This window comes from Pieris rapae, chromosome 15 (assembly GCF_905147795.1).
Source record: "Pieris rapae chromosome 15, ilPieRapa1.1, whole genome shotgun sequence".
In the NCBI taxonomy this organism is placed as follows: domain Eukaryota; kingdom Metazoa; phylum Arthropoda; class Insecta; order Lepidoptera; family Pieridae; genus Pieris; species Pieris rapae.
The window spans coordinates 4,067,206-4,089,629 of NC_059523.1; the positions used below are offsets into that span (position 1 = coordinate 4,067,206).

The 22,424-nt window shown below is 32.7% G+C and overlaps 1 protein-coding gene across 3 annotated transcripts in view; it reads left to right on the forward strand.

The window, feature by feature from the left end:
* The window catches only part of LOC111001504 (rho guanine nucleotide exchange factor 11), a 114,179-nt gene that overhangs the window by 69,064 nt on the left and 22,691 nt on the right, over positions 1 to 22,424 (forward strand). For all 3 annotated transcript variants that reach the window (XM_045631408.1, XM_045631410.1, XM_045631409.1), the window contains 2 exons: positions 20,434 to 20,536; positions 21,345 to 21,473. In XM_045631408.1, coding sequence (XP_045487364.1) covers positions 20,434 to 20,536; positions 21,345 to 21,473 — 232 coding nt within the window. The remainder of the gene's footprint in view (positions 1 to 20,433; positions 20,537 to 21,344; positions 21,474 to 22,424) is intronic.

A 22,424-nucleotide genomic window follows, 5' to 3' on the forward strand; every position in this document is an offset into this window, starting at 1 on the left:
CAAAACGCAATGGAAGTTGCGTCCTGAATACGGGGAACACAGACAAGAAATGAAAGTAAGTTTTCAAAGTGTGGACAAAATCTACCTTTTTACAATAATATTTCTTAAAATGCGTAACAATCATTTATTTCTAATTACCGATATATGTTAGTTAAATGTTTTTAAATTCCAAAAGATAAAAAGTACGTTATTTTAATTTTCCCAAACAAAATCTAATTTCCTGTATTAAATGGCAATATGACATACAAGGACGAACAAAACGTGAGACATGCAAAAAACGAGAATTTAAAACAAAAACATATCTAATTTCAAGGTTGGCTGGTAGATTTAAAAAGGATCAAATGATAATTCACTAGTCGAGCTGAACTTTAAGCTTCTCTCTGTATGATTTAAGTAGAGATGATAAGTGTTCACAGCAATAAATACCTAGGTATTAGTCAAAGAAATTTTAAATCTTCGGGAAAGAGTGCCGAGACACCCGGAAGTCTTAGTAATGGATACCGCAACAGTTTGTCAAGAATGTTTGTCTTCCGGCATTTTCAGAAGTATCTCAGTGTTGTGGAAAGATCATTGTTAGCCGTGACGTGGGCTCTCACCACGTGAGAACACGTGAAAGTCGGGAACTTTGTTTCTTTAAAAAAAACATAACATGTTTTCATTTGTCACGGGAAAAGTTTGAATAAAGTATCATTGAAAACGGATAAAGGTTAATTACACAAATTTTTTACTGAAATTCTTCACTTTACTAGGACCCTCTGGGCCTGGTATCTGGCCTGGGTCTTTTACTCATAAAGGAGTTGTTTAAGGCAGTACTACTATGTGGAACCAGCTACCCGCTGAAGTATTTCCGAATCGATTCGATTTGGGATCCTTAGGGAGCGTACTTATTCTTAAATAGCAATAAGTGGTCATGGGCGGCGGGCGGTATCGCTTAATATCCGGTGAGCCTCCTGCCCAGTTGTATATGCCCCCTGTTTTCTTAAAAGATAGTTGACGTTCTTTATGAATACGTAGATTTCGAAAGATCTTGCTCTTGTTCATTAACGGACTGACTTTATGAGGTACACATAAAGTCACCATTTCTTTGAGTCAAAACTCAAAACGGGACATTGGTGCAATTTAGTTAATGAAAAAAAAAAAACACTTTTTTCAAGTTTTTTATTTAGAAAAAGTTAGTTGGCTTAAAAGTTTCGAATCACAAAATGTTTAGTTATATTTATGAGAAGAACAAATTTGTTTTAATATCTAAGTTATTTAAGTTATACATCTGTGTAACATAAACTTTTGTGACATTGAATAGCTATTTGAGGTTTATAACGTACGTACGTAGATGTTAAAAATGTTAGGCAATGTGTAATGTGTTGCTTGATCGCAAGTCAATTTCAAGTCATGCCAGTCCAAAACCGTTGGTGACGCACGCGGTGTCGGGGCAATCTCGGCGGTTCTTGTTAAGCGAAGGATTATTGTGACCGCGGATTCTTCAACCAGGTTATTGAGAGCTATTATGTCATATTAATGTTATTTTCTATTCAATAATTAATTTCTGAACAATTGTTCAAATTGATATGTAACTTAAATGTCAAGCAACATAAATATATAATAATTATCCATTCAACAGCATTAAATGACGACTTCAACCCTTACCAGTCAATCTAGTAACGAATTAAATATAGATTTGCCAAAGGGTAGCTTTGAAATCCATAGGTCAAGTTATATTGGTTGTCCGCGTCTCAGGACAAATGATCTCATACTTTATTTATGTTGCCATCAAGGCGATGCGACCGCCGCGCGCGCATACAATTGTTCTTCTTAGTATTTATTTTTCTACGTTTCTATCGGTGTCTTGTTAAGATTATCGTATGTTGGTAAAAATTGCATTTATTTTTTATAAATGTTCACCACATATAGCATGCTATATCATACAGTAGTTTTTACTACTTAAATAGCGGTTTAGGTATCGCATCCGCTCTCTGGCAAATATGTCAAACTCTGGATAAGTAGTGTTTATTCTGTTATATTCACAATGAATTCAAATGAGAGGTGCCTGAAGGCTTTGGTTGTTTGGCAGACGGAATTTAAAAAATTCTGCTGTATTTGAACTTAATGAATTAATAAGGGACGACAATGTTGATGTTTCATTTATTTAAAATAATTGTTCCGTTATTAATTAAACGTTTGCTTCCTCAATTGTTCTAGTTTCAATGTCACGTAAGTAAAATCATTAATATTTCAAATGAAAGAGACTAGCTATCAACTCGGGAAATCTTAGTGTTTTTCTGTAGTAAAATTATTGATAGTACATACTTCCTTTGCCTCCTAAAAGGCCGTTTATGAATATCCTGCACACTAAACCTAACTGTACTCACATTGTCAGTCCTTACATCCTGACTCATCCATAGTTACAAGCCAAATTGAACCGCGCTCATTTGCAATTAAGTTGATTATTGTATGTGTCTAGAATCCCACACACAGCATTGTTTAATGGGAATTGGGTTATCTCAACCCACGGGAATTCATATTTTTATATCGAAACACACTTTTCGATATTAAAGCGTCATTGAGAATAGGGTTTACGACACGCAATAAGGAATTGTCTCCGGATATAAATTGATATTTATGGGACCATGTAATTTAATTTTAAAGAGCATTTATCATGTTAGTATTATTGTTTTTTTTATTAAATTATTGAAAACGGCTATATCTCTCATATAATTACTAGATTAATTGTTATTTGTAGTTTTATATACACAGACAATTTGCCTCTGAACATTGAGAATAAACGTGCTCAAACATTCAGTCAACGGTAAACAAATTGTTTAAAAGTAATTTCTGCTTTAGAAGGGGTGTTATTTTAGGATTTTAATTTCACGACATTGATATCGATCATTCCATGCCAGGCTGTGCATTAATGAAAAGCGGAAATATATTTAGGTAGAGAAATTATAATTTCAAAGACGTGCTCTTGACAAGGTCCTGTTACTGTTATGAATTACCATGACTTCCTTATGTTCTTACCGTGAATAGTGCTTAATATACCGTGAAATACAGGTTTTGTATTGAGTAAATTCGTAAATTATGATTGGTTTTCCTGTTGCCATTATCGCTAGTAACGTGATCATACGGGTTCGAACAATACGTTTATAACCCATACAGTCTTGTGCCTGACACATACGGGAGTGTGTCATGATGTCATAGGAATAGGGTCACAATAGACAAGAATATGATTAGTGTATTTTAAATAACTCGTAATGAAATTATCTTATTTATTAAAAAGCAGTAGGTCCTAAGCATATTGTGGTATGAGATAGATACGTTTAAAATCTATCTTTGTAGTGTTCTTCGTTACTGCCAAGTAGGTGATCTAACGAAACTTCCGCGTTACAACTAAGTGCCTGGTGACTGAGATGCCTAGATAAATTAAAATAATGATATATATACTTTAAAAGTTTAAAATGTGTGATAAATGATAATAATACCATATTGGCAACCCTAGCTAGCGAATGCGTGCGGTGTTCGCAAATTAGACTAATTTTGTGCGCCCGCGCCGGCTCGCTCTGTATTGGAGCTGAGAATTGCTTCGCTCTTAACAGTGATAATTGTTGAGTCTGTACATTTAAGTTGCAGTGAAATACAATAAAAAGGAATCTTTTAATATTTATTTATATAACCTTATACATGGATCATTATTCTTTTAGTCTTTAATTTTAAACTAAAGTGATATTTGAATAGTCAGTCTCTTTTGAGTTTTGTATCTGTTAGTATTTCAATGTCTTATATGTGTGCACACCTATATAATTTTTTGTTTTAAAATTTTTTAATTGACGATAAAAATAGTAATCAAGAAAGACTACTCCCCAAGAAATAACTATAGCTAGAAAAAATACTCAAAGGCTAAGTGGCATTCTTTGAATTCCTGTTAAAGTAATTTGTGGTTATCAACATTTTGTTGCATTACATATTTGATACATATATGCTCATAAGTTAAAGAGGCACCGGGCGGTCCGATCGCTTACAAGATCTCATTCATGAAACCCAAACATAGCTAAATAAAACACAATTACAAAACTAAAAGCTTCACCAAACTTAGGCAAATGTTTCACGTTTAAAACAATATGTATTATTTTAATTCCAATATTCCAGAATAATCGTTATAATAAATAAACTCGAAAGAATAGGTTTTTGGTATACCGGGGAATTGTGAAATAGATTGTGTGTATAAAAACTTTACTGCACTAGTGTATGTGATCGATTGAAAGCAAATTTAGTGGGAGGTAGTACTCGATAAAATAACACACGTTTATTCTCATTTTTAAATCGATCATGCTATTTGGCTGTCGTCCACCTACCTGTCTGTCAGTCTGTCTCTCGTGTGACGATCAGGGTTATTGTGACTAACGCGCTCAACATTCAAAGTATGAAAATTGTTTTTCTTACAAACGTAGCATGAATAAGTTTTCTCACGAGTTAATGTGTCTCAATTAAAATTACACTGGTCATTTAATATCTGAGGTATTATTTTAAACAAACATTGGCAATGGTTATAACGTAGATATATATCTATATTTTAGTCAGAGTAACTTCAAACAAATAAGCATTGTTTGTGTAAATTAGTAAATAACAATTATGGACGTTGAAAAAACTTAACACACTTGGAAGTTACTTTAGAATAAATCTAAATAAAATAAAAATTATCGCAAAATATGTTGTTAAGCGGTACAATCGAAGACGGCCGGACCAATTCCAGTGATTTTTGTTTATTTATTGAAGGATTTAATTTTTAAAAACAACAGAAAAGTAGTTTTAGTAGTAGATTTTATATATATGGTACAAAGAAATGTAAGGTGGTACAATCTTAAGTTCGCATATTCCTACCACACACAATGGCGTGCAAATTTGTTTTTATAGAAATTTTACATTTTACAGAATTTCAATTTGTTAGTAGATATTGTTTGAGCAGTATTGTTAAACGGTTAATTTAACAGGTGTTATACGAAGGGCAGTGTAATGTAGACAGGTGGGCACAAACAGGAAGGAGACTCCCGGTAGCCTAGAAGCAAGGTCGAAATATTTGTTACATTCGAGGTCATTAATCGGGCACTGTAATTAATCCACAAACCTTTTTTTTTATAAGTCTTTATCTTGCAATCAGTCAGCTAGACTATGAGCAGATGTGTTAGCGCCGTTAGGTCATCCACATCAACATCCACAAACCTAATTCAAAATGTTTGAGACGCTTTTTCAAAGTAGATATGTCTACAGTATCCAAATTTAGTTTTTGCTTTGATTGTTTTATGGGCTACTTACCCTAGTATCTCTAAAAATGTCTTATAGGAATTTGTTACAAAACAATCAAGATGTTTTCAAAATAGTTTTGTTACTATCAGCGTGTTCGATAATACATTACATAATGTAAAGACCGTCTGCTTTTACGTTATCATCTCAAAGTGAACATTTCAATTGGCCCGAAGGCCGCTTAGCCATGTGTTTCATATTATAACTAACATTTGAACTGAACATATATTCTTCAATTCATAGTTTAGCATTTGTAGCGAATTCAAAAATATAGTAACGTGAGTTAACAGTTTTAATAAAAAAATTAACATTTATAAATAGAAATGAATCTCAAAATATGTTGCCAAGTGCAAAACTAGAAGACGGCTTTTTTTTTAATTTATCCCTTGACTCTTGAGGAAGGTTTTATGCAGGAAAAATTGAAAAGAATAGTAAAAAATTTAGTTTTAGTTAGTAGTCAGGTTTGTGTTTTAAGATTACCATGAAAATTAGACACACGGTTTATTTATATATCTAAATATGAAAATCAACACAAGTTGATTAACTTATATTCTGTTATTTATGTCGTACGTACGGTAAACCTTAAGACACATTTCTGTGGCTCACCTATTTATATTACCCATAAATTATGCTTTTCCATTTTATGTAAGAATTCAAACGCTAAATTTGAAGTTTGATTACACTATTAGTAATTTATTTAAAACCTACTTTTATGTTTACAGGTTTCAGTCAGTTTAACTATAGTACATAAGATAACATTTACATAATAATGTAGGAAATGCTTTACATAACACGCTTAGAATGTCCGGGCATTTATCTAAACATACAATGCTGAAATATGAATCATTTCCTATTTAAATAAAACCACACTAGGTAAAACTAATAATAATCAATACTGACAGTCATATAGTTCATTTAAACTTCTAAGAAAATGACTTAGAAATAATAATATAAATATTTTTTTCTATATTGTTTTTCTTTTCATAAAAACTACGCTTCTTACTTAGTACAAAGTATATTGTCCTATTTTTATTAAAAATATTAAATTACGTATATTTGATACGCGAACAAAGTTACAAAGATAATGAATGTCCTTCACCCGATATTATAAAGAGCAAGTTCAATAGTTTTTTTTTAAATATTATTTCATATTCTGACCTATCGGCGCAAGCATAGGGTGTGGATAAATTCTTTGAATTGTGTCGCGTACAATACACATTTTGTCACGTTCCAGGCTAGTGTGGCAGTGGCCTCAAACAGAAGTATAACACACGGCTGAGGATACCAAACATTTGTAACTAGCTTTTTAATTTAATATAAGGATTTGTAACATAATAGTGCTTCAACTTTTCCTCTACTATATTTACTTTATCTCCATTTCTTATCTGACTAATTGGTACAATATTCTTTAAAATATTGAGTTCGTTGGGTTAAATGTAATCCGCATAAATTTGATGGCTGGAATACTTCTTGCTTCACATTTTCTTTTGCGAACTAGTGAACTGTGGAATCGAGTCCCAGTTGGGCTCTTCTCTGGGACATAAGACTTCCAATTATTTGAAAAAAGAGTATACTCCTCTCTTAATGGCCGGCAACCCACTCACTAAAATGAGTGTCCTTCTGCTGCTCATGAATGCCTTTTTGGTTCTGTAAACAATAATGTATAGACACTTCTACTTATACACTGCACTGCTTCTTCATACATTTATGACAACAGTAAAACAGATGGAGGGAAATGTTTTTGACATGTTTAAGAATATTGTATAGCGATCATACAAAACTAAATTTGTTTTCACGATTCTGTTAATGAATAGGACAAAATATTGTATTTATTTAGTATTTTTTATAAAAGTAAGATGTCAAGTTAATGTCCTTCAAAGGTGTAAAGTTTGAATTTAGCTAAATGCTATTACGTTTTTCAACTTCCTATTATAAATAACGTTTTGTATGTTAATGATATCATCACTTGGACGACGTCCAATAGTACCTGTGCGTGCCGGGTAGTCACTGCGTGATTTGTAAACAAATCTCGCTTTACAAAAAGGACCATGACTTCCGGTTGAAAAAGACTCCGAAACTAATAAAGTTTTGAACTAATATGAAATACTGATATAGCTGTAGACTAAAATACTTAGAATATAATCACTATTTTCTGGGTTCACTGAGTATATTAGGTATATACAGCGATAAATTATTTGGATGGATATTTCTTTTCTGACGTTCATAGGTGTACATTGTGTTACCTACATGAATAAATGATTTTTTACTTTGAATCCGCTTTTCCCGTAACCCAGTATAAATGTTACCCAGAAAAGATTCATTTGCAATGATGTATTCCTGCTAGGTTTTCGTATTGATTACATATTTATATTGATGTATTCCTTTTTTAAAACACATTTGCTTGAATTCTATGTAATTTCATTTCAAAGGGAGTTCTATTTTTACCGTTTCCTTCCTTTAGCGTCGGATTTCATTTCATAGGAAGCCGAACTGACTCTAATGTTACGGGCTATTTTGAACTGAACGACTAATTAGGGATAATGAACGTTTGGGACAGGGGAATGGGTCTCAGCTGGGAGTTATTTGATGATATAAATGGATTACAACTCAACATTTGAGTTTGTAAATTAAATGATGAAAGCTCATAAGTTTACTCCATATGACTCCAGGAGATTAGTGTCCCTTATTTTCTTATTGTCAGCTGTTAAACTGCAAGCAGCAATTGTAGACCAAGTTTTAAAGTAGCCTTGTTTAGTAGTAGATATATGAAGCTGTGTTAAGCACTTATTCACAAAAACAAGTCTCAAATAATATTTTCTAAACAACTCTGGTATTTTTCTGAATATTTCCCTTTTGTATTAGACCACAAATTATTTCAGTTTTTAGCCATGCCCTTTTTAACAAGCACTTTCTTTCTAAATTCACCAATCTTAAACATTTTTTTTCCTTTCCCGTATTAAACTGCATATGAATCACTTGTTCAGGATAAGAAATGTCAGTTGATCAGACGACAGCGGATATCTTTTGTACATTAATGATCTCATTCGAGACGTTTCTTAATAATAAAAACGATAATTATTTATTTTTATACCCTCTTGATTAAAAGTTCAATGTTATCACCTTTTGGTTTTGTTTAAAAATTACAGAAACGCATAGTAGAAAAATGAACATCGCCATATTCAAATATGACAACAAAAATCTTTAAAATGTTTTTAATTTTTCGTGTAAACCAAAAATATTAACGGTAAAATTATTTAATTGTTTTTATTTATTAAAAAATTACTTCGATCATTGTTTAAAGAAAATGTAAATTATCGGCAGTTTCAATATGATACACCAATAACGTCTAATAATTATAATAACAACAACCTATACTGTTAATTCAAGGGATTACTAAAGATTGATTGTACGGTATATTTTTATGAGTACTTTTTTACGGAAACTCATATTTGCTTTATTTATTTTTATTTACTATATATACAGTATGGAAGGTAATTCATACGTAACTTGGTAGTTTATAGTAAAACAAACATGAGACATAGACATAACATTTACTACTAACGAAACACGCACACAGAAACACTTAAAATATAAATAATTATCACAACAGAAAACAAAATTATGGAATGAAAATAAAGCAATAATGTAAATTTTAAGTATGTAATGTGTGTGCGTTGTGGTTGTAGCTGGCTTTTGCTGAGCATCGTTACAGAACACGTCTGCTTATAGACGCTGGTCATTCTGCCAAAGAGAGTTAAGTTTGCGCCTCAGACGTGAAATAAAGAAACTGTAGCCAAAAATAATAATAATAAGTCATGGAAAATTTGTATCTAAAACAATAAATAAAAAATAAGAGTAATTGTTACTAAAATATAACGATTAAGAAAGGTCTGAAACTTAAATTGTATTCGCGCTAATGTTTGGCCTTCAAACAGTCAAGTGTCCTATTTGCGCTAACATTGCGCTAGCCGGTAGTTTAATAGATAAATGGCACGGAAGTTTCCGTACATCCGACAGGACTCCGTTCAAAGTTATCTAGTTGACCTGGTAGTTCCCTGTTTTATCACTATTGTGGCCGTATTTATGTCGGTGTATTGAAAGATCAGATATATAACTACAATTTCTTACACTTTCCTCAATAATAAAATCTAATCATTACAAACGTTGAAGATACAAATTTTTTATGTGTTTTTTCGTTATTCGATCCTAATTTTCCTAATTTCCTTTTGTTGCGTTGATTGGAAGCAATTTACGCGTACAGGTTTCCTCTAGCTACATATTTCCAAATATATCTATCGATAGCTTTCTTTCTCTATTCGGTTCCTGTTAACGCTTCTATATCTTCTATCCACTTTTTTTAGGGCTGCCGCTTTACTTTCTTCCCTTTCTTCCTTTCCATATAGTTGTCCTTAAAGTCTCTCTTTGGGACTCTTGGTATATGCCTACCCCGTTGCCACTTCTGGTTTAGAATGATTGATACCAAGAAAATCTTAATTTTAAGTAATCTGAAAGCGATACAGTATTGTTGTATATGTTGGCTATATATTCAAAATAATCGCTGAGAATAAATCAACTATGATCTTTTCAGATATAAATGGATGCCAAAGTCATACAGTCATTTGTTTTTGTGACCAAAATAACCAGTACGAAACGTGATTGTGCGATTGTGTGTTAACTTATCGGATGCAGTGTTCAATTGTGACAAAAGTGAATAAATATAAGTGATTTTAATGTGAAGTCAAGAGAACTAGTGACTAACAATAGTGTAAAACGTTTATATGGTCAGTATGATGTGGTTTAAACGGGACCCGAAGGTCCCAGAAAAAGTGGAGAATGGTTTGAACAGGCTTCGACGGAAGAAACCGTCGGTTCTAAAACCAACTCGCGAGTCGAGCGAGAGAGAAACGTCAACGGAAAGTGATAAGGAAAGACGACGATATTCTGATATATTAGATATGAAAGTGTCTATGGGTATGTATAATTTGCTCACAGGCGTCTCCAGTTCAATACGCTTTAAGTTCTAAGATAAAATATTAAACAATAAACACCGTAGCTTTATATTTGCCCTAAAGTAGTTTTCTAGCAAACGACAAATTAAATTCTGAACTGGACACACCTTGTATAATATGAAGTTGATTATTTTGAGGTTTTAGACGTTCTTATGCCACTAATATTTTTGTAAACGTATAAATGAATAATAAAAAGTGTTGAATTATTAAAAAAGTAGTCAGGTCCAGATATTAATTCAAGTTTCAATGTCAAGGTGTCAGTGTGTCTGATGTCTGAATTCGCACCTAGATACATTTTAAACATGCTTATGAGATGATTAATTTGCTAATGTATTGGACGATGAAATATAATAAAATCAAGAATAAATCTACGTATACTTCTCGACAAAAGTCTTAAAACAATTTATCAATCACTTGTCAATTGATAGATCATTTCTATAAATGATGTACATATATATTTATTATTTTAGTAAAGCAATTGCGATTAAACAAGGTTCATCTTACACCGTTATTTAAATATGAGATGTATCAAGGTATTTCGCTTGTTATTTAGTTTCTCCACCGTCTGTGCCGCGTCTGCAAAAACTCGGGGTTATTGACCTCTGTTTCGAATTTAATTGAAATTAAGTTAAACCTTAGTGGACCCCTCGTACAGGAAATCAATAAAGCATACATAGGATATGTATAACATCTTAGTACGGATCTGGTAAGATTGCAACTTAATCATCTATCTAAAGAGGCTGAAATCTAACTTAATAACATATGCAACTTAATAATAAATATACAAAGAAGTTTATGTTTAAAATACACTAAAAATAATATTTGTGCAAAATCTTTTCTCTGTTCACTGGTTCGTGTTATCGCTTCTTATCGAGAACGGAAAATGAGATAGGATATATTATGTAATTTCAATATTATGTAGGATTATTTATTAGACTTGAATTAGACTTTTAGATAACAAATTATATATAGACAATATTTAAATGGTAAGCCGATTTGTGTATTGAATTATTAATTGGGCAAAACACTTTATTTTTATATTAGGTGAAATGCCTTATGTGACTTCATACGAAAATTGTGTTTCGCTCGGAAATTATAGGTATGATTTACAAGGTTTACAACGTTGAAAACAGATCATTGATAAAGAAATGTGCAATCTGGAAATACGCAATAAATTTGAGGCTTTGCGTGAGATAATAAAAATATATACGTTTAACCTAATTTACCGACCCTCCTAAGCCACAATTTAGGTTAATTACTAGTAATTTATGACAGATATTTAAACTAGCAAATTTTATAAAATTTGCTTTCATTTTAAAAAAAACAACGTTAAAAGGCTTACATTATTCTTATAAAGGTCGAAATTTAATATATTATTGTTATCAGATCAAGAATCTATGGCAATATATTTTCTACATTAAAATTTATCAAAATAGCTTCAGTATATTTAATTGTTTTAGTATTGCTAACGTAATTTGTCCATTCATGCATACAAAGCAATCGATATTAAAGTGATGTTGTAATCGGTCATCTTTCGATGATATTCATTCAGAACGGGTTTAGATACTCGTAATTGGGTTTCGTAATTACTTACTCATTAATATTTAAATACATTACCAAAACTAGAAGAGAAAGCACAGCGCTTTCGCGATTACAAAACTGTTACTTTGCTTACATGGTGAACCTTTTTTGTCGCTAATCTCTAGAAAGCTTATTGTATGTTAATAACGATTTTACAAAGTTTTTAAAAGATCTGTTAAAAGTGGCCTGGTTAACACCTAGTTTGTAGGATTAACAAATCGCGTAAAAACCTGACGAAAAACAAATAGTGTGTAATAGGAAGCATTTAATAATTTCGTACAAAATTCTATAATTACGGATTTTAAAATAGATTGCGAGCTATTTATTTTGCATCACACCTACGTTGTTACAATACGTAGAACACTACATGACTCAAGTGCAAATTATGTCATCAATAATTATAACGCATTTATAGCTTATCTTGTAATCACAATAAGATGGCTTTAGCTTTTTATAAAGCTAATGTTATTCTTCGTGTAATTATTTTATAATGACATAATCACCATCATTTAAAAATCATCATTTTAAATCATGTTATTACACTTTTTTGTACTACTTTGCTTAATGTGATAATAACGTGTATTGTCCTTTAATGCTTTTTATAATGAGTTTTTAAGCTAAATTTTTAATAAACACATTTATAGAACTTAGTGGCATATAAACTTCTTAGAAACCTCTAAACCCTTATGACCGTTAATAATGTATAAAATAATATATTCTTAGAACGACGAGATGAAAGCGACGAATCCCTGTACGAATCGGCGGATTGTCAGAGTGACGTCATCTCTGCGAGTGATGACGCACTTCCCAGGCTTGGAAAAACTCCCACAATGAGTAAGGAATCCTTAAAACTGGCCGTCACAGACGAAGAGGGCGAAACCAGAATAAAAAAGGGTCATAGGAAAACTATGTCTCTTTCTAATCCTCTTGAAATTGTTAAAACCCTTGGTGATGAATGGTTTGATCATAAAAAGGAAGAAAAAAACTGTGATAGAAAGAAGTCCAGAGAAAGTCTTTGGAGCGAAGAAGATTCTTTACACGGTTCTCATATTAAACTTAATAATAGAAAGAACAGTAAGAAAGATGACAAAAATGACACCAAAGATGCTAAGCGAAAAAGTAGTAAAGGTTCGTCTGTGTCAAGTTTTAATTTTCTGCGACGCAAAAAGACTCCAATATCGATGAAACCCGTTGAAGACGTCGTAGAAGTTGATGGAACCATATCGCCAGATGAAATTCTTAAGACCAAACTATTTTTAGAAGAAGAGAAGAGGTTTGCTTCTATATCAGAAGCGGTACCGGTTGAATCAGATTCTGAAGATGAAGTTCCTACAAAGAAGGTTGAGCACAGGAGAAGATTAAGCCGTCAAACTTCAAGAAGTAAGAGTAAGGTGCGAGGCAAAAGTCAATCTGTAAAAGTGAATACATTGAGAAAGTCCCATAGTGGAACTTTGAAAAAGGCTAAGAAAAAAAGTATAAAGACGCCTATGAATAGGAGTCGCCAGGCGAGTATAGCAGAACCAAGTCCGATTGTTAAGAAGAAAAATTCGGATACTTCAAAGCCGAATTCGTGGCTCTTTAGCAACAGAGGTAAGTTCAATTTGGGTTATTTTATTTATAAATAACGACAGAATACAAATTATTGTTTAGATCGCGCTTGATAGCCTCTGAATTTTAAAGAAAATAACTGTTAATCTCACCAAGTAATTAAAAGTGGCTTTTACCGTTTCGAAATTATTTTGTAGAATATTTTTATTAAATATGCTTAATATTTTCCGCACTGTTTAATGTTATCCTGTTAAAAGGTAAAAAAATAATTCGTTTAAAATTCAAGGCGAGCAACGATCAGAGTGATGATTTAAGACATGTTTTGGAGTCTTAACGATGATAATACTGTCTGTTACAAGATTTACACTTTAAACATGATCTCAGAGTTAAGAGTTTATTTTGAACACACAACGAACATAAAGAGTCATTAATTATTTAAAGATAACGTAAATTGCAACAACAGTATGTATAATATATTTACAGTAGTTATAATGAGTGAATTATTCTTGTTATTGTACCTAAACTTTTGACTAAAATATTTTTTCATATCCGTGGTGGAAATGCATTTGCATTCACATTATGCGCATTTCCTATCAACCAAAAGTAGTAGGGGACTTGACCCACACCACAATCTCTGCTAATGATATAGAGACTGGGTGAAATATACCCACTAAAACCACCTCTGGTAGTTCCTACACGGCTGCGATAGAGAGGCTGCGGTGTTGCTCTCGCATCCTACATATCTGGTACGCTCAAAATTGCGCTGCAGTACACACTACATAGAAGTTGGGCATATCTCCTCTTATTTATTCCGCGGCTTCTACCCTAGGATTCGTCCTAGAGCGCTCCCTCTCGTTCTGCTGTCTCCTTCTGTAGCATTACTTGCTCACGGAAAGTTACTACTGCAGTCTATATCTCATCACTGCCAACCATTTCGCTGATAACACATGGCAGAGTAAGGCTGTTATGCACTACAGGACAAGGACTTTAACGTAGCTAAGACTAGACCTAAATAGGCCTACATCATAATATTAGGAACCCGGTAAAAAAATGTCAGACTATGTAGATCTTTTATCGTATATTAGTTTTAATGTCGTCCATGCCATTTAAACGTCGTTATCCTTTGGGCCTATTGATAAATTATATTTTCTAAACGTAATTGGACGTAAGTTACTTTCGTTAATCTCAGCTTGACCTTATGTACCAGTTCGCCTTGTAGGGCCTATCTCATCCGCGTTTGAGCTGACGTGCGCGCTTAGATATGTAGCTAATGGTATGATTGTCGTAATCTCATTAGAATTTTTTAATGGACACCTCCTAGATAGTAATGCGGTCTTTCTTGTCTTCTTTCATCTACATAATACTCCACTCTATCTACTGCCCAATAATATACGAAACGCGTGATGCTAATGTAATTTTTGTTTGTTCCTTTCTGTGTTGAAACAAAGGTTTCTACTAAATGTAACTAAATCTAAAAAGCAATAAAATATTATTACAGTAGCGATATTATTTGATCGGATATATTATGTTACTAGGTTTTGTGGTTAAACCTTAAAGCCTAATAGAATCGGCACATCAAAAACTGAACAAAGCCATACGTTATAGTCACATTGATATGCTCTTATATATCTGTCCTAGATTTCCATTGATATGTCAAAGAAGATGGATCGCTGATGCTAATGCTCTTAGGTCCACAGAGTGACCGGGTCTCTCGTTAACCTTTTTTCATTGAAATGCTATTTTAACTTTTTCTATGACATTATTTTTGGTAGTGTTTTAGAATCCATAGTATTTAAAGAAAACACCTTTTTAACGGATTGAAGTTATGTATTATTGTAAACTTATAATTATTTAAACATAATTTTAAATTTAATTTAAGCACGCGAAACTTCGGATAAATTTAAAATTATGTTTAAATAATTATAAATTTACAATAATACATAACTTCAATCCGATAAAATAGTGTTTTCTTTAAATGTGTAAAACTTAATAAAAGACAACATTATCCACAGTATTATTTATTATTGCAGTTTATTAAAGGGTTTATGGTTATATTCCAATTGGATTAGGATTTTGTATCAAATTAAAGCGACATTTTGGCAGTTTAATTGACCGTACATGGAGGTATCTTTTCTGCTTATATTGTACAAAACATCTGGCTAAATATTATTGTTAAATTTTTGGGTGTTTAACCTGTATTTTATTTAAAATCGCCACCTGCATTACCCATTGCGTCAAATAAACGTAAATAAAATTTTAATGCCATCGTGAACATTGATCGTTAATGAACCGTTCCCCGTTGCTTCAAATGTTATGTACGTGGATTTTATTATTGACGAGATTTATATTCAGCGCACGAGTTCTGGCTTAGTCATCGAATTTACTTCTAGGATCTTCGACGTTAGAACAAACAAATTATATTAAACTGTAACAGAATTTTCAAAAAGGTTTGCAACGCAATCGCGAGCGCTCCGGCCTATAAGTATCCATGAGCAGCGGTATCACTTTACACATTTTTTATGGAACAGGGGGCAAACGGGCAGGAGGCTCACCTGATGTTAAGTGATACCGCCGCCCATGGACACTCTCAATGCCAGAGGGCTCGCCAGCACATCGCCGGCCTTTTAAGAATTGGTACGCCCCTTGAAGGACCCTGTAGCTAATGGTAACATCAGGCCCCCCGCCTGTTTCAGCTTTGTTCTAAATATTTAAAATTTTGATCCATATTTATTTTTATCGAATACTTACAAAGGTAAAGAATTGCAGGGGGAATTATAAATTTTATTAAGGCATTGACTGACTACGTATGACCTTTGAATGCAATGCTTAAAAATAATTCGCAGAAGAGTAGCACGATTGTCCATATAATTATTCGGAATGGTTAGTGCAGCGACCACAAGCTGTTGAGGTCACCACATCTGACCTTGTCTCTCGATAAACACACCTTTTGTATTCCATTTTCCTTGTATAATTTGGTTTAAGATATACACAAATTTGTTTCCTTGATACCAAGCTTTTATCAATTCTAATAATTTTATTTATTTAATTATTAGTAATCTTATAGCTTATATACATATTATAAAACAAAACACCCAGACGATATAGAAATCAACACAGAAACAGAAAACAAGTAAGTACCTACATTAATACACAAAAATACATTTTAAGAGAACTGAAATTTAACATTTGAAACATAAAAATAAAATTCTTCTTGAGTCTTTCCGCCTCTTCAAACAATTCCTCACATCTTTTTGGTGAGATGGAAAATATCAATATCCTATATAATTGGTGTCATAGTTAGATAAAACCCGAAACATTGGCGAATTGTGCAGGTAATTTGAGCTCGTAGGTACGAGGCACATTTTGTGTATCTTGTCGCACAAGGACAGGGATTTTAAGAGAAGTTAAATCAACTAGGGGCTATCTATCCGCCCATTAAGAATAGCGTGTAATAATAGTAAGTCTTTCTGACTCCGGCGACATCTTAAAATATCTATTTTGGATAATTTTAATGTTGATCCTTTGTAATTTATGTCCTGTATTTGTTTTTGAGTATGCTTATTATTCTGAAGCCTAAATAATCATCAGGGAAGAAGCGGTGACATGAATCACAAGCAAGGATTGCTATTTATACTCGCTTCCCGTCGCGTGTTGAAGCGATGTAGGACTCATGCGCAGCCGAAATGTATGCTTCCGGTGCGCGGTTCTATGCTAACTTGTTTAAACAGTGTCTGTTGTTTACTTTTAATATGTCTTTATTATTATTTAAGTGTTTTGTGTGATATTTAGTTGTACGACATTGTTGCTCTAAGTAGGCAATTTGTAAGTAATTAACGTACACTAATCAGTAATCATAACTGGGTTGGTGCTCCCAAATACAAGTGTTTTTTTGACCAAATTCAGTGAAGGGCTTGTCGAATTGTCAATCACCAATGTATCGGTATGATCGGCTTGATTCTATTTCTCTACGCAGAGACATAGCGGTATTTTTGCGAATTTTACAAAGTGTACTATGGAATTGTTTGGACCCTTCTATTTTCAACACCGTACAAGCCGTATCTCATCCGAAATTCCATCAACATCACCTTGGTGGCGGTCCACAGTCCGTTTCACAAGGCACTATCTTTTGCGAATTTCCTGAGATATATGACCTCCAACGATTCAAAGTTAGTTTACCCCTCCCCCAAAGGCCAGCAAAGGACCCACTAAAATGGGCTGCATTGAAGCCCAAAAAGGGCGTCCCATAGTTTTATATTTAAAAAGAAGTTGAATATTGCTTCTAAGCGGGGACTAGCGTAAGACCAAGCTTGTCACAACCACATTTCTATAATTAATAAAGCTGTATTATTGTTAAAATATTTGAATCAAAGTTCTCCTATGTTCTCATAACATAACACTAAAGATGAATGTATCAGATAGGGTTTTTTAAAGAAACTTATTTACGTAACGATCACATAACATAAGGGCAATTAATTCTTCAAATAAACATACATATATGCTCTCATAAAATGTTACGCATTTAAAAATTACAATATCAGCGTTACAATCAAGTTATTAATTCGCTGAGATGCGCCGCGTTTCGTCGAATTGATGTCGATCGCCCTGCGCGCAGACTCATTTATTGCAATTTTATTGTGTCCGAATTAGCAAGATTTCGGGTAATAACGGGCTACATTTTAAGACAGAAAATGATTTTTAATCAATTGTTATGCGTTTGAGAATAGTTTGGTAATACAGATATAGGTTAGTCTCTCTCCCACAATATACAACAAAATAAAGCAGTAAATATTTAACAGGCAAAAAAATTTAATGCCAGAAGATTTTTTTTGATTTTTGGAGTTTTGTGAGTGATTTGTATGTGTCAAGTTGCTTACTTTTATGCCGTGAAGTTATAAAGCTATTTGGATGTTAAAGTTCTGTCTTATGTGAGAAAATACTAACGACAGTAACAGAACAAAAAAAATTAGATACATTTTGTAGCTAAATAACGTGTTTGTATTTCAATAGTTGTCATTAAACTTCTTGATCGTTTGCCATTGAGGACAGTATGGAGCTAGTGCGGTGCGAGTGAACTGTTATCGCGATTCCGCACATTTCATGATGTGCTGCCGTCTTTAGGACGTTGCCCCCCACTGGGATGGTACAAATGTGCTCTTTTTACTTCATAATATGTCGACCCATATAAGTCGCCACGTGTCGTAAAGAAATATTTACTTTAAAGTCATTTAGAGACACCGCCGAGTTTTTGCTTAAACGATGCACTAATTTAATAAGTCGTGGTAAATGTGAAATCCTTAATAAACCCTTATTATAAATGTTGGAAATTTCTGAAATGAATTATTATATTTGACGTCAATGAGTAAAACACTAAGTTATTGGAGCAAATAAATTTAGGTTACGGCGATGCATTGCAGTGCACTCTGAATATTATGTTTGTAAACACGATTTCCTGTTGAAACAATAACTATATGCTAAACGGCTCCCGCTCATTGGTTATGGTCGTGGAAGACAATGTAGCCTCTTTGTTGACAGTATTAGGCATTGAATTAAAATACCATTTGGCCATATTTTTTAAATCTATTTATAAAACACTTTACCTTAGATAATTGGCTGGTCTGAACTATCCCTTGCCAAGAATTTTGAGCTACACTGAGAGAAGAAATTTGTTTGTTACACCTCTGTTTTAGATATAAACTTTAGATGCAAATTAGTAATCTTTGAGATTACTAATTTGACTTAGTTTATTAGAAAAGTTTAGCAATTCGTTGTATAATTTCCACATTACGTAAATGGAAAATGGTTAAAAAATTGCGTTTTTAAATTGTTGATTTATATTTGTAAATATATTATTAAGACTTGCTATTCATTTAATAAATGACAAAACAGCAATATAGTTTTGTGGAAACAAAATTACTGAGATATTTTTTAGTTCCTAAAAAGAGAGAGAAAAAGAACTTTCATATGAAACTTAGATAATGTTTAGTTTAAGTCTTATGTACAAAATTATACTCGATTGCTTTATAAGAAAAACCATATTTTGCATGTTTATGAAGATTCGAATTAAGGTCGATGACCGAAGCACTGTTGAGGGTGACGCTCGCGTGACTCATCATTTTGGGTGCAATTAATGAGCTTTTTTGCTCCCATGTGACGTAATGGGGAAACCGGTAGAGAAATTGATTTTGCCCCATATATTTTTATTTAAGATGTCTTAAGGATATATAATGGAATTAAAATACAGTTCAAACTCAATATGTTTATGATATGTACATACACGAAAAATAAATATTAATTGCAAATATTCACAAATTGACATTTTCCCTTCCCTTCTTCTCTCCCTCTCTTCCCTACACTCCGACGATCCTTGTTTCTTGTTTGTTATATTTTATATTTCACCATAGATCTAGTCGAAAAGAGCTCTTCTTTAAATCAGTTGTTAACTGAATATCTTAACTGATGTTGTAAAGTTTTTTCTTCTATCACAAAAAATTCGACAATATAATTAATTAGGGGCGATTCTGAATAGTCCTTAGACACTTTAGTGAATCAATTAAATAAACTTTACCTTCAACTTTCTATCAATCGATAATTATAGCTTTGAAGTTCAAAAGCAAGTGCATTCGTAACTTGAAGGTTTTCCTAATTCGCGACGCTTAGATCATCGCTATTTATTGTGTGTTTCATTACCGTGACATAAGTGATGATTTGTATACGCGACTTTATTTTGTTAGTTCTTTTCCTCATGATTTCCCATTGTTTTTCTAGTGGTTTTGACGTAATTTTAATATATGTTAATAATTAGAAACTATACTCGTTTCATCAACATTTAATCCTTTTCCATTGAAGAAGGAGTTCAATTGGTTACGGTTTTATGACATACATTAACATGAAAATCTACGCTATTCAACGATAGATGGCGCTGATTATAATTATTATTAGTAAATTAATAATTCATTAATGATGCTAATTTTATATATTAATATGTATGGTTGTATTTTTCCAGGTGAATCAAGGCGTGAAGGCTCGACAGAAGAGCAATCAACTCCCGATGTAGACAACGATGGTGGCGAAAGTAACGCCAAAGAAGTACCAGAGAAGGAACACAAGTACGTATTTTTGCCCCACATCTGGCTTCTAACTAACCATAAAGCTGCTGAGTTCACGACGACATTTTTCGAAGAATTAAAACTATTTGGAGGCAGTTCATTATTGAAGAACGCTATAGTCTTTATCACATCACGATAACTATTAACGCGGATAAAACTGGATCACATGAGATATATAAATTGGTCTAGTTGGTCTAATAATAATGATATATCTTATCCGCTATCCTATTTTGTAATGACTATACTCTGAGAGGTTAGAACATTCGTTTCTCATTACACGCCATCTATCGATAAGTTTATTTAAACGCATTTTGTTGTGTATGTGGAGTTGGCGCTATTACCTAAAAGATGGCGTGTGTATAAAAGAATAGACAAATCTGTCAGAAATATTGTATTTTAGGTGCTTTTTAAGACTTGCACAGATTAATTATTTGTCATAAGTTTGTATTCAACCATAATACTGAATAACCTCATGTTATATATGTTGTTCCGCGCCTTGTTGTAATTGTTTTCTCTCAAAATAACAACACCCGCCATTGGTAAGGGTTTAAAGGTATTTTTGGTCAACCGACATGTAAATGCTCTATAAATGTATGATAGATGTTATATGCATATGGTATAAAAAGGTTTACTCTGATTTCGTTTTTTTAACTTATTTTTGGAAAAAAAGCGGATTTTTGTTCTTTTTTCGTTTATTATTTTCTAAACTAAAAATGTGATTTATATATTTTTTAAACTTTTTAAATAAAATATTTGGGTTAAACTGCGGGTATCAAAATACTTAATAATAAGAATTACAATGTTTTAGCTGGCGGGGTTCGAGTGCGACATCGCGCGGTGTTAACCGAGCCGAGAGTTGTCGCGAGCGTGACGCGCCTAGACGGGGCAAACATCGCAATGCATCTGATCCCAACCGTCTCACCGCACATCCTAACCAGTGAGTTTTTTCTCAACTATTTATATCTGTAAACCTTCTATAGTGTATTGACATTGGCATCGGTATTTTTGCAATTAAAAAATTCGGCTTTTATTAAAATTTAATAGACAGCATTCATATTAGAATCTGTTAATAGTGATTGGAGTGTCACATTCCCTATTTATACTGAAAAGTAATAATTTTATTTCGTACCATATTTTAGATTTTTATATGTCAAATTACAATATAGCGTTATGAGTGGGTTGAGTGAATCGTGGGACAAACATTTAGCTTGTGTTACCTTTTTTTCATAGGTTTAACCTGGATTAGCCAGGACGATCATACTGCGTTCACAATACAATTTATGTGTATGCAATTTCTGTATGAATTCTCAGACAGCCACCATGAAATTCTTACCAAATTCCTTAAACTTACAAATTAATATATCTCAAAGCAAACATTAACGTACCGTCTGCGAGTATTTCTCTTATTTTCACTATCAGAATTTAGATTGAACTAGACATTATAAGAGCTTAACTGACCAACATTTAATTTGAACTCTATCCTACTAGAGATTAGGTTGACTTTAGATATTTTCGGTTACTTATGCAACAATTTCAGTTGATTTCATAAATTTCAGTTAAATTCTGTATGGTCTGGCTCTTTGTTAATGAACGAGCTTCATGACAATATATGGTGTTTTTCTGTTTGTATACTTTTATTAGATATTTATTATAATATTCCTCAACGTAGTCCTGTAGAGTTCAGTAGTGTTCTGTAATCGTATTGAAGCAGACACAATTCTGTCTTTCATTAAAAAAGCTATCAGGTTTCAGTGTTTTGAGAAAAGATTCTCATTAAGAAGAGATAAGTTTCCAGATATATTTATAAACATTTATTATTAGATAAAAAAGACTGCTATATATTTTTTACAAATTTATACCATGGCTCGATTTAAGATCAAATTTGCAA